The 14,033-nt window shown below is 39.9% G+C and overlaps 1 protein-coding gene across 15 annotated transcripts in view; it reads left to right on the forward strand.

Annotated features, from left to right (window-relative positions):
- The first annotated feature begins 587 nt into the window (after nt 1-587).
- The window catches only part of WDR41 (WD repeat domain 41), a 47,600-nt gene continuing 34,154 nt past the window's right edge, over nt 588-14,033 (forward strand). For 14 of the 15 annotated variants that reach the window (XR_015135522.1, XR_015135520.1, XR_015135523.1 and 11 more), the window contains exons 1-2: nt 750-1,077; nt 3,086-3,201. Coding sequence is in view for 4 of the 15 variants with exons in the window: in XM_086323162.1 (XP_086179288.1) it covers nt 901-1,077; nt 3,086-3,201 (293 nt within the window). In the remaining 11 variants the exon portion in view is untranslated. Of the gene's footprint in view, nt 1,078-3,085; nt 3,202-14,033 lie in introns of all 15 variants that reach the window. The other variant, XM_086323163.1, reaches the window with a different exon arrangement.

Consider the following 14,033-nt stretch of genomic DNA (forward strand, 5'->3'; position numbering starts at 1 on the left):
TCAAAGCTGTGGTTTTTCTAGAAGTCATGTATGCGTGTGAGAGTTGGACCATAAAGAAAGCTGAGAGGCAAGGAATTGATGCTTTTGAACTGTGGTATTGGAGAACACTCTTGAGAGTCTATTGAATAGTTCAAACAGTTTCTGACAAGTACATTTGTTGTCTCGATGGACAGAGGAAGGCTTAGTACTTCCCACTCTTTCTGCTTTCCTGAGGTTTCTCTAGTATACTCTTATGAAATTCTTTCTCTGCTGCCCTAAAAGAAAGCAAAGGAGGAATCTGGACCAGTGCTTTCTAGATCAGAAGAGTATTCTTTAAATTCTGGTGTACGCATATGCCACTGGATTAGTCCAGATGAAAGGGTTCAGGGAAGTATACCTTCTCCAGGCATCCCTTTAGTAAACTGCGGGGAGAGGGAAAGATTTCCTGATCCCCAAGCCAAGTAAAAGATGCACAAGCCATCTAAAAAAGGAGGGTAGTATTTCTTTCTGGCATGAACTTGCTCTGCTGGATCCAGCTGCAGCGCCACGCACGTCCACTAGGGGCCGCTCCAACGACCCAATCTGGGCGCGCAAACCGGGCGACGCCCCGCGCGTGCTCACTGGGTGTAGCGTACGCCTCTGAACCTCCGCGGACACCCTAGCTTTGGGCTGCTGCTCCCCTGGTGGCTACGCTAAAGCAAACCTCTAGCAGCTGGGTACGGCAGCTCTTTGGGGACAAAAGTCTTCCGTCTGGGGTGGGCTCCGCTTCGCGCTCACGGATCTTTCGGGCAGACCTGAGCCGGCAGGTATCAGAGGGTGCGCTGTGCTGCTATCGGGGACCAGGAAGAGGCCGGGCTTGCGCGGAGTTGAGGTTGACCTGGGCCGGGGCCCGCGGGACGCCGTCGCTGCCCGGATGTTGCGATGGCTGATCGGGGGAGGCCGAGAACCACAGGGACTGGCCGAGGTAAATCGCCGGGTGGACCCTGCCTGCCGCCGCAGCGGCCTAGCCTGCCCGAACTCTGGCTGCTGTCTGAGCCCGGCTCGCATCTGGACGTGGGACACCCGGCGGAGGCGGGGCCTGCGGGTTCCGAGGGCGAGGTCGGCGCGGGTGGGGGGCCCTTTCCCTGCTAGGTAGACCCCATTTCCAAGAGGTGTGGAGACGGAAACTGATGGAGTCCAACGACAGAATCAAGGATGCCCAACTAGTCTTCTGCCTACTTAAAGCAGTCTCATTCTAATTTAAAAAGCATCCAATTTAGTAGAGAGTAAGACGGTGTGACTGCAGATTTACACTTTTGGTTTGTTTGATATTTTGTCACTTCCCAACATCAACTGATACGTACTCAGGGAATATGAAATTAGTTTCATTAATTCTATAAAACCAAAAAAGATGTGATTATTTTAAAAATCAATAATTTGCTTAAAAGTTAAAATTATATTCGAATTATTTTGAGTTCCATAGTCACACTTTCTTCATGGGGCGAATAGCTGAATAGACTTAAATGTTGAGAATAAAGTAATTTTGGAACCTGGAAAGTATTGAGGTCTGGAATTTATTTCAAATGCTATTCAAGAATAGGATTCATGTTGAATTCTCTTTTTTATAGGGAATATTTTTGATTGTTAAAAACGTGCGTTGTAAGGAGTCTTCTCCTTTTTAACTTCCTCATATCTTTGCAGTTGAGGCCTATTATTCGTTGTCTTAAAAAGTATTTCTTACTTAAAATTAGGTTTATTACAGATAGGCTTAAATTCTAAAGATTGTGGAAGAATTGTGGAAAATTGACTAGTTCCTATGTGATATATGTGACAGTTCCTTATTAACCCAATTCTTTTTTTAATCATAGAATTTGATTAACTAATTCTGCCCTGTTTAGCAAGCTTTCATTTGGAGGAAGTAGTGTACAGTTTTCAAACTTCTTGCATTTGCTTTTTCTCATCAAAACCACTGCTAGAAGGGCGATGGGATAAATGAAAAAATTACTGCTTTGAGTTAACTTTTTTTAAACATTAATGAGTGTTAAATTGTATATTTATTCGTGTAAAAGTACTTGTGTTTTATAACTGCTGTGAATTTGTACATTATCCGAACCAGTGATTCTTCGTTCATTATGCAGGAACTTTGTATCTAGGCTTCTAGTTTAAAGCAGTGTTTGCCTACTGGGATGGTTTTGCCCATTGAATGACATTTGGCAATGTCCAGAGACATTTTTCGTTGTCATTATTGAGGGGTTCAGGGAGAGGTTGGATTTCTATTGACATGTAGTGTGTACAAGCCAGGAATGATGTTCAGCATTCTGAAATGCACAGAAAATCCTCAACAAAAGAATTACCTGGTCCAAAATGTCAGTATTGTCATGTTTGAGAAGCTACAATTTAGAGGTTAAGGAAACAAGTTTTATCATGAAATAGTACTGGATTTGACTATAGGAATGGAATTGGTAAGATCTACCTTACAGAACTATTCAGTGAGTTATAAGCCATATGTGCCTTTATACAGTGTCTGGCATATGGACTGCCACTCACATGTTTTCAAATAGAAGTGAAGGTGTGTAGGTCTTAGGACTAAGCATCATACTGTGTAAATTTACCAGTAATCTTTATCACTATTGTCCAAATTTGAATTTATTGAATTCATTGACTATGAATTATTTCATTTTTCCTTTGTTCATTCAGTACGCATGTCAAGTGCCTGTAATGGCGTAGGCACTGTTTTAGTCTATGTTATATTTTACCCCTTTGACTTAAAGTTGTATTTCTGCCAAATTTTGAGAAACACCCATTTAAAAATTTTGTGTTGGTTTGGCCCATTAGTTTTTTAGATCAGGTTTATTGAGGTATAATTTCCATAAAACAAAATGCATCCTTTAAAATTTATTTTGACCTGAAATTATTTAAATTTATTATGTGGATTTGTGGTAAGAGAAATGTTTTATGTTAAGTTGGCAGTTACTTAATATTAGGGGAAGTAATATATAGTATTAGGATATCATATATTACAGTTTCTAAAATCTTGTGTTCTTAGATGTATACCATATAGTTTTATTCCAATATTATCTTTTATCATAAATCATTTTATGTTTTTTTCTGTTTCCCCCATTACAAGAAATCTCCTTTACAGACAATAGGTGAAGAACAAACCCAGAACCCCTACACTGAACTGCTTGTACTGAAAGCTCATCATGACATTGTACGGTATCTGGTACAGTTAGATGACTCAAGGTAAGCAGCTCTAGTTACCCAATTGACTGCTGTTTGGAAAGAGTTTTTTTTGGGAATTTTACAAAATTCAGAATCTAGCTTTTGTAAAAATTTTGGAACTGATCAGTAATAGCATTTAGTAGAAATTGACCTCAGTGGCTTGATGAAATATGTGTCTGAAGTCTTTTTGCTCAGAAGTTAGGGTATCATTTCTGGTGATTTGATGGTTATTTTTGCTTGTTCAAAGTTTTGGGTTTCTTTTTTGTTATTGTTTTTGAGTACTCAACAAATACTCTTGTTAGTTTAAAGGAAATGTGTGATTTTAAAATGTTGATGGGAGTTTTAACTGTATGTTAAGGTGAATCTAAATTTGAGAACCAGCCCAGGTGGCACAGTGGTAAACAGTCCGCCTGCCACTGCAGGAGACACAGGAGATGCGGGTTTGATCTCTGGGTCGGGAGATCCCCGGAGAAGGAAATGGCTACCCACTCCAGTATTCTTGCCTGGAAAATTCCACGGACAGAGGAGCCTGGTGGTCTATAGTCCAGGGGGGTCACAGAGTCAGACATGAGTGAGTGCACGTGTGCGCAGACACACACACACGCACACACACACACCCCACATACACACAAAATGTTTAAATATCAGGTACCTCCCAGGAGTGTACTATTTTCAGTAGAAGATTAGAAAAGTATTTAATTTGAATTTTTTGTTATTCAAAATGTACCTTATTCTTTTTTTTTTTTTTTAACACCAAAAACAGTTTGTATTGGGTTATAGCTAGTTAGCAATGCTGTGACAGTTCCAGGTGAACAGTGAAGGGACTCAGCCATACACATCCATACATACCCACATATCCACTCTCCCCCACACCGCTTCCATCCTGGTTGGCACATAACATTGAGCAGAGTTCCATGTGCTATTCAGTAGGTTTTTGTTGTTATCCATTTTAAATATAGCAGTGTGTACATGACCTTCCCAAAGTCCTTAAGTATCTCTTCTCCCCAGCAACTGTGAGTTCATTTTCTAAGTCTGTGAGTCTCTTTCTGTTTTATAAGTTTATTTGTGTCGTTTCTTCTTAGATTCCACATGTAAGGGATGTCATATGATATATCTCCTCTACTTCACTCGGTGTGACACTCTCTAGGTCCACTGGTGTCGCTGCACGTGGCCTTACTCCATCCTTTTTAACGGCTGAGTAACATTCCCCCCACTTCTCTCTCTCTGTCTCTCTGTATATATATGTATATACACGCATATATATATCTTTCTTTCTTTATCCATTCCTCTGTCAGTGGACATTTATGTTGTTTCCATGTCTTGGCCGTTGTAAACAGTGCTGCAGTGAACATTGGGGTGCGTGTATCTTTTCAGGCCGTGTTTTTCTCTGGATATATCCCCAGAAGTGGATGTAGGGTCATTTGGTAGCTCTGTTTTTAGTTCTGTAAGGGACCTCCATACTGTTCTCCACAATGGCCTATACCAATTTACATTCCCACCAACATCGCCGGAGGGTTCCTTTCTCTCCACTCCCTCTCCAGCATTTGTTGTTTGTAGGTTTTTGATGATGGCCAGTCTGACCAGTGTGAGGGGATGTCTCACTGTAGTTTTGATCTGCATTCCTCTAATAACTAGCAGTTTTGAACATCTTTTCACGTGCTAAAGGCCATCTATTTGTCCTCTATAGAGAAATGTCTGTTTAGGTCTTCTGCCCATTTTTTGAGTGGGTTGTTTGTTTTGATGCTATTAAGTGTCATAAGCTGTTTGTAAATTTTCGAGACCAGTCCCTTATCAGTCACATCATTTGCAAATATTTTCCCTCAGTCTGTGGGTTGTCTTTTTGTTTTGTTTATTGTTTCATTGCTGTGAAAAAGCTTTTGGGTTTAAGTAGGTCTCATTTGTTTATTTTTGCTTTTATTTCCATTATTCTGAGAGATGGGTTAAAAATGATTTTGCTGCGATTTATGTCAGAGAGTGTTCTACCTATGTTTTCGTCTAAGTTTTATAATGTCTGATCTTACATTTAGGTCTTTAATCCATTTTGCACTTATTTTTGTGTGTGGGTTTAGAAATGATCTAATTTCGTTCTTTTACATGTGGCTGTCCAGTTTCCCCAGCACCATTTGTTGAAGAGACTCTTTCCAACATTGTGTAGTCTTGCATCCTTTGTCATAGATTAATTGACTAGGTGCATGGGAAAATGAACCTTATTCTATACTTCCTTGCTAACATGTATAATGTTGTGTTTAGTATATTTGCAAATAGAGAAGGTGTATAGGTCTTAGGACTGTAGATTTAGCTTGTTATTGATCTGTAGATCTGTTTTATTAAGCCTCTGTTCAACTATATGCTTATCCTTTGTAGCATCTATCACAAATAATGATTACACAAGTAATTGTGTAACTGTATAAGAGAGTGAGGGACATTTTTTTTTCTTATTCTCCACAGTATCCTTAGTACCTGGCATGGTGCCTTACATGTAGCAGGTAACTAATTGTTAAATGAATGAGTGACTCCCTCAACTATTAAGTGTACATGTTGCATGCCATCCTGAATCCCTAACCCCACTTCTTTTGTCTCTATCAACTACTCCACTATCATCTCTTAACTTTCTCTTTTGTCTTTGATACCACCTTTATTATTTTTCATCCATTTTGAACTCAGTGGGTGACTGCTCCTGTGATTATTTCCAATTCTCAATATCATTGCTGATGTCCTTTAACCTTGTCTTCTCTGCTTTTCTTATGTCTTTGGTGTTTAGTTGATTGTCCCACATGCAGTGCAATTCTGGCAATACCTGGAGTTGTGTTGAATTTTAAAGGTTAAGAGGACAGTCCTGTTTAACAGTCCCTTCACCACAGTCACAGCTGCAATCTCTGGGGTTCCCAGGCCACCTGCACTTTTGGCCAGTTAGCTACAAATTCTCACTACCCCCTCAGGTTTGATAATTCTCTAGAATGACTAACAGAACTCAGGAAAGCACTATATTTATGATTACAGTTTTTAAAAAATTAATTAAATTGGAGGCTAATTACAGTATTGTAGTTTTTTGCCATACATTGACATGAATCAACCATGGGTGTACATGTGTCCCCCATCCTGAACCCCGCTTCCAACCCCCTTCCCATCCCATCCCTCAGGGTTGTCCCAGTTCACCAGCTCTGAGTGCCCTCTTTGCATCGAATTCATGCATTGAATTTGGGCTGGTGATGTATTTCATATATGTAATATACATGTTTCAGTGCTATTCTCTCAAATCATCCCACCCCCGCCTTCTCCCACAGAGAATATCTGTGTCCCTTTTGCTGACTCACATATAGGGTCATTGTTACCATCCTTCTAAATTCCATATATATGTGTTAATATACTGTATTGGTGTTTTTCCTTCTGACTTACTTCACTCTGTATAATAGGCTCCAGTTTCATCCACCTCATTAGAACTGATTCAAATGTGTTCTTTTTAATAGCTGAGTAATACTCCATTGTGTATATGTACCACAGCTTTCTTATCCATTCTTCTGCCGATGGACATCTAGGTTGCTTCCATGTCCTGGCTATTATAAACAGTGCTGTGATGAACATTGGGGTACACGTGTCTCTTTCAATTCTGGTTTCCTCAGTGTATATGCCCAGCAGTGGGATTGCTGGGTCATAAGGCAGTTCTATTTCCAGTTTTTTAAGGAATCTCCATACTGTTCTCCATAGTGGCTGTACTAGTTTGCATTCTCACCAACAGTGTAAGAGGGTTCCCTTTTCTCCACACCCTCTCCAACATTTATTGTCTGTAGACTTTTTGATAGCAGCCATTCTTACTGGCATGAAATGGTACATCATTGTGGTTTTGCTTTGCATTTCTCTGATAATTAGTGATGTTGAGCATCTTTTCATGTGTTTGTTAGCCATCTGTCTTATTATAAAGGATATGATTGGGGCTATCCAAATGAAGAGATACAGAGTCAGGTCTAGAAGGACACCAAATGCAAAGTTTCTGGGTCCTCAGGACACATCCCCCTTTCAGTGTATCAGTGTGCATCACCAGTGAGGAAGCTCCCTCAAACTTTGGGTGTCCAGAATTTTATTGGGGTTTTTTTACATGGGAATGATTATTTCACTTATTTGCCACATGACTGAACTCAGTTTCCAGTCCTTCTCTACCTGTCGTCCCCTCCCTGAGCCCCCAGGTTGGGAGGTTAAGATGATACCCCATGGCTCAAAGTCCCAAACCTCTAATTACATGGTTCATATTTCCCACATGGCCAGTCCCCATCCTTACATTGTCTAAGGGTCTACCATGAGTCATCTCATTAACATAAACTCAGGTGAGGTCTGAGGGACCCAGCTTTCTTTTAGAAACCAAGGATAAGTCCAGCCAAATTATTGTATGAACACATGCTCCTCAGATTTTTAAGATTTCACATTGATTGCTATCCTTCAACCAGAGAAGGCAATGGTACCCCACTCCAGTACTCTTGCCTGGAAAATCCCATGGACAGAGGAGCCTGGTGCGCTGTAGTCCATGGGGTCGCTAAGAGGGACTTTACTTTCACTTTCCACTTTCATGCATTGGAGAAGGAATTGGCAACCCACTCTGGTGTTCCTGCCTGGAGAATCCCAGGGATGAGGGAGCCTGGTGGGCTGCTGTCTTTGAGGTCGCACAGAGTTGGACACGACTGAAGCAACTTAGCAGTAGCAGCAGCTATCCTTCATAGTGTCTTCTTGACTATTCTTGTTACATAGTTTGAAGAGTTTGAAGAAAAGGCCATCTCCTAGAATAATGATCATTGTACAGATACTGATATTTGATTGCATTTTCCCAGTGTGGTGCTTGTGTGAAGGCTAAGTCTCTTTAGTTGTGCCTGACTCTGTGACCCTATGGACTGTGGCCTGCCAGGCTCCTCAGTCTATGGGATTCTCCAGGCAAGAATACTGGAGTGCGTTGTCATGCCCTTATCAGGGGATCTTTCTGACCCAGGGATCGAACCCACATCTCTTATGTCTCCTGTGTTGGCAGGCAGGTTCTTTAATACTTGTGTATACTTCAGTTATTCAGTGATGTAGTAAGTGTTTTGTCAATAGTACAAAGCTATAGAAGAGAATATCAGCTATCTATTACCATTGTCAAATATCAGCCCAAGCAGTGACTGCAGCCATAAAATTAAAAGATGTGTGCTCCTTGGAAGAAAAGCTATGCCAAACCTAGACAGTGTCCTAAAAAGCAGAAACATCGTTTTGCCAACAAAGGTCCATATGGTCAAAGCTATGGTTTTTCCTGTAGTCATGTACGGATGTGAGAGTTGGACCATAAAGAAGACTGAGTGCCAAAGAATTGATGCTTTTGAACTGTGGTGTTGGAGAAGACTCTTGAGGGTCACTTGGACTGCAAGGAGGTCAAACCAGTCCATCCTAAAGGAAATCGCCCCTGAATACTCATTAGAAGGACTGATGCTGAAGCTCCACCTGATGCGAAGAGCCAACTCATTGGAAAAAACTCAGATGCTGGGAAAGATTGAGGGCAGGAGAAGTGGGTGGCAGAGGTTGAGATGGTTGGATGGCATCACTGACTCAATGAACATGGGTTTGAGCAAACTCTGGGAGATGGTGAAGGACAGGGAAGCCAGGTTTGCTCCAGTCCACGGGGTTGCAAAAATTGGGCATGACTGAGCAACTGAACAACAGCAACAAAAGCAAACAATTTATTGCACTATTTTGTGGGGTGACATTTGGGTAGGCTCAGCTTGATGGTTCTGTTGTCTGTGCCAGGATCAGCTGATCTTGTTTAGGTTCATGTATGCTTATGTGGTTACCTGGTGGATTGGTTGGGGTTGGCAGGTTCACGGTGGTCTCAGCTGGGATGACTGGGGATCTCTCCATGTGGTTGCTCAAGTGCTATTTCAATAGGAATGGAATTTAAATACTGGTAAAAGGGCAAGCCCCAGTGTAAAACTCTTCAAGTCTATTTTCAGTATGTTTGCTGCTGTTTCATTGGTTAAAGCAAGTCAGAAGCTGGCATGAATTCAGTAAGTTGATGAATGAACTCTATCTCTTGATGGGAGAAGCAAGTAAATCCTATTGCAGAAGGTGGTAGATATAGGGAGGGAGATTGTTGGTCACGTTTATTGTATACCACAGTGAATCTAAATGTCTTGAATAGATTTTAAAACAGGCCAACTTTTTTGGCTTTTGCAATCAGGTAAACATATTACCATATGAACCACATTTAATTCTTTGTCTTCAAGTCATGACTATGTCAGAATTTGCATGTAATTAGGTATGAAGTTTTTCACTCAGTTGCAGACCTGAAGAACTTTTGATCTCTTTTGTTTGAAAAAATTTAATTCTGTAGTGTACTTTTAAAAAACCTGAAAGAGTCATTATTGGTAAGAATTACATTAAAAATATGCAAGTGATGTAACTGTTATAAGCAGAAGAGCGCAGTGTTTTCATTCTTAATGTAATAGTTTAGATAGTTCAGATATAGCTTTCCCATTACATATGTTCATTATTTATGCATTGTCAAATTACAGAAATACCTTTCCAGTATTTAAGTAGTATATCATTATTCCTTTTATGTTTTTATTTAGTTTTTATGGACATCACATTCTGGATTTTTGGTCAACTGTTGTAATCCAGGTTTCACGCTTCAGGTCTTTAGATAATATCATTTTATTGAGAATTTTGCAGAAGGATTTTCTTGTTTTCTCGGTGGCTCAGCTAAAACCAGTGAGTGGAAAATTTTCTCAGATTGGTTTTTGAAGATACCAAATAAATCCTGTATAACCTAACAGACAGCTGCCTTTTCTTTTCTTCTTCAGTATTTTTTGAACATGAAGTGAGGGTCATATTGATTGGGAGATCACTAAAGAAGGCTAAGCCTCAGCAAGAGTCTTCCAAAAAATGGACTGTGCTAAAATTGCATGTAATACTCTAGCATTTGACACATTAAACTAAACTGAGTTCATAACACATTTTAAGAATAGTTTTCTCTGTTGCTCATTTGACCATCCCTTGCTTCTCCAGGAAACAGACAAGGTTATGTAGGATGGTGATCATGACTGGAAAAGAATCAGATGACCCATGAAATGCCAGGCTGGAGGCCAGCGTGTACCCCTAGGATGACTGTGAAGCTGTACATTCACAGGGGTCTAAACAAACAGTACAGTTTGATAATTCACTAACAGTGAACAATATGCTACATCTTTAAGAAAATATTCTAAAGCTAAGAATAACATTTAGAGAATAGAGATCAGTAGTCAAGACCATTTAGATCCTCCTAATACCTCAGTTTCCTGGGAAGTAGACAATAAAATGGAGTTAAGCATGAAAAAGTATTGTTAGAAATACGAAAGGAAAGGGAAGAAGCAGGATTGGACTAGGGGAGCCATCTCAAACTGTGATGGAGATTTGACCAAGTCTCTGTAAGCCCAGTATGGACTCTGGAGGAAAGAACGCTCTTTAGATGGTCCTGCTTTAGGGAAATAACTAGGACTGTCTAACCTGCATTGCTTGGACACTGGCTGAGGGTCATCCAGAAATGTGCCCTGGCTTCCACCACCTTGCTTCTGTCCCGGGGACTGGGTGCCAGCTGAGAGAGTTTGCGTGCGTGCTTAGTCGCTTCAGTCGTGTCCGACTCTGAGACCCCATGGACCATCGCCTGCCGGGCTCCTCTGTCCATGGGATTCTCCAGGCAAGAATACTGGCGTGGGTTGCCATTTCCTTCTCCAAAGAGGTAGTTTAACTTCAGCTCAAGAGCTGAAACGGACTCTGAAGTCAACAGCTGGAGGCAGATTCACCGCCTTCCTCGTAACTGGGCAGCTAGTCCTGTCTTGAAGGGGTATCTGCAAGTCAAGATCTATACTGCCTTTCTATACAAACTCTATCTTGAGATCAGTAGTGTTTGATGAGAGGACATTTTCTTTATAGAAGGATTCAAGCTAGGAAGAATCATAGAATTGGACTGTTATTTTGCCATCTCTAATAGAATAACAAATTTAGGCAATGCTTATTGATAGCTGTTAACATCACAAACACACACACACACAAGATTGCCAGAAATTGTATTTCCTATTGGGGAATATAAACTCCTTATGAAGAAGTAGTCTTACCAGATAGTCAAATTTAAATATGATTAAGTCTCTAGAGGTCTCAGTTTACTAGAAACACAAGGGACACAGATGCATATCAAATGATAACGCAAGAAGGTAGCTGACAAAATCCAGAGTGTGAGAACTCTGAAGACAAATGCATAATTACAAGGAGGAAAATATATGAAGAGAGAATAAAATAAGAGAGACTTTAGAGATATATCGGTCAGTTGCAGTATATGAACCTTATTCATGGACTGTATCATCCATGAGGTCGCAAGCAGTTGGACATGACTGAGTGTCCAACTTTCACTTTTCACTAGATCTTACTTCTAATATACTTAAAAAACATTGTGAGACAAATTTGATTACATTGTGGTGATGTTAAGGAATTAAATGTTAACTTATTTGTGATGTAAATACGTATTGAAGTATTTATTGATGAAATACGGGATTTGCATCAAAATAATCTGCAGGGGGCGGGTATTGACTGTGGTACAGATGAAACAATATTGGTCGTAAGTTGATAATTATTGAAGACGTGATGAGTACCTGGAGATTTTTGTTATATTGTTCTCACTTTTATATGTATTTAAATTCTTCATAATGAACAGTTTAAAATGATATACATTTGATATAGAGGGAAAAACCCTCCAGTTTAAAAGCTATTTTTGTTTCAGATGTTTTTTCTTGGATATTATTAGAAGTAGGAATCACACACATAGACATGAACCCATCAGCTTAATAGCTAGATTACCAGCTAGCAACCCAGCTAGCAAAAAGCTGGATTAAAGGATGTAGCTTTGATATACAACCACAGTGGGTTTCCTAATTTTCACCCTGAGTTATGTAGACTTATTCACTGAATTGCTGGTACAGCTGGACATTCACAAGCTTCCCACTCCGATGTAAGTTTACCTCAAAAGTAAGACCAAACCAGACTGTTCCCTTGCTGTGCTGTGCTGTGCTTAGTCGCTTAGTCGTGTCTGACTCTGTGACTGCATGGACTGTAGCCCGCCAGGCTCCTTTGTCCATGGGATTCTCCAGGCAAGAATATTGAAGTGGGTTGCCATGCCCTCCTTGTTCCCTCGCTATGAACAGACAAATCTCAGAGAACCCAGAATGGTCTGATCTGAGCATACTCAATGAGTTCTTTAACCTTATTTATTACTCAGTGGGACAGAGAGAGGCCAAGGATATTTCTGTAGTAGAAATTCCTTCCAGAGAAGGCAGTGGAGCCTGGTAGGCTGCAGTCCTTGGGGTTGGGAAGAGTTGGACACGACTGAGCGACTTCACTTTCACTTTTCACTTTCATGCATTGGAGAAGGAACTGGCAACCCACTCCAGTGTTCTTGCCTGGAGAATCCCAGGGACGGGATTGCCTGTTATAGTGGGCTGCCATCTATGGGGTCGCACAGAGTTGGACACGACTGAAGCAACTTAGCAGCAGCAGCAGAAGTTCCTTCACAGGTATTTGAGCTCAGAGAGATGTAGTTTGCCACCAATTTAAGTCACACAGATTTTTTTGTATTCTAATACTTATAAACTTGATGTAGTTTAACTTTGTGATTTGGGGGAGGTGAAAGCTTATCAAAGATTTTACCTTTGCAAATAACTGGGAACTAAAGATTTTTCTGTCTTTATGCTATTTGTGAGATGTTTGTATTAGAATTGTGTTAATTAAATACATGTGCTTGTGCTTAGTTGCTCAATCGTGTCCAACTCTTTGTGTTACTTCAGTTCAGTTCAGTCGCTCAGTCATGTCCAACTCTTTGCGACCCCATGAATTGCAGCATGCCAGGCCTCCTTGTCCATCACCAACTTCCAGAATTCACTCAGACTCACGTGTTACTTAGTCAAGGGAAAAATTTTTTGATGCTAGAGTAGATCATGAAAGAGTCAACAGCATAAATATCTATGGTTCCTGAAAATGCTTTGAAGTTGACTTCAGCTTCTCTTACAAGTTTCTGTCTACAAACTTCTCTAATTTTCTTCAAGTAATTCTAGCATCAAGGTAAGTAAAAGTCTATTTTAAATGAAAATTTTGACATTTTTTATTTTTGTCTGGTTTCTGATATTAGCATTTTTCAACTTTATTATAAAACTATATATTATTTTAGTTGCATTATGATTAGAAAGTACTTGTGGATTTGGTGGAAAGGGACTTCTGCATTGTCATAATAATACTCTATTTTTATTTTTCCAGGACTTTATGGTTATGTAAATATTGAATACAAGAAAATTTATGTTTAGGTTTATGGCTTATCATTTTTTATGTCCTTTAAGGTTATATTTGAATCTGTAGCACCTTTGATTTAATTAAAATAAATTCTCCTGAATAAGAACTATTAAATAAGCACTTAAGTGAGGGCTATAGGAATTATTGCAGTAATACTTGATTTTATACAAATCTTTTTGAACTTTTGCTGTTCTTTCAGCCCACAGTTGGCAAGAATGAGAATACTTTTGCTGAGCTATCCAGAGGAAGGTGTTTATAGGAACTGATTCCTATAAATTGAAATAAGCATTACAGAATTCTCAGTGGACTGATTATTTGGACCCTGTAGCATTCCATCATACTGCAGGCTGTGAGCCCTTCAAAGACAGGAACTTAGCTCATTGATCTTTACTTTCAGGATCAAGCATATAAATATATAAAATTAATGCTTAATGTATAGGTAAAGCTTACTAAAGATTTCTAGAATAAGTAAATCATTGTTCAGTTCAGTTCTGTCGCTCAGTCGTGTCTGACTCTTTGCGACCCCATGAACC

The sequence above is a fragment of the Bos grunniens genome, chromosome 10 (genome assembly GCF_055505025.1).
Source record: "Bos grunniens cultivar Pamir isolate PY7600 chromosome 10, Bosgru_T2T1.0, whole genome shotgun sequence".
NCBI lineage: Eukaryota > Metazoa > Chordata > Mammalia > Artiodactyla > Bovidae > Bos > Bos grunniens.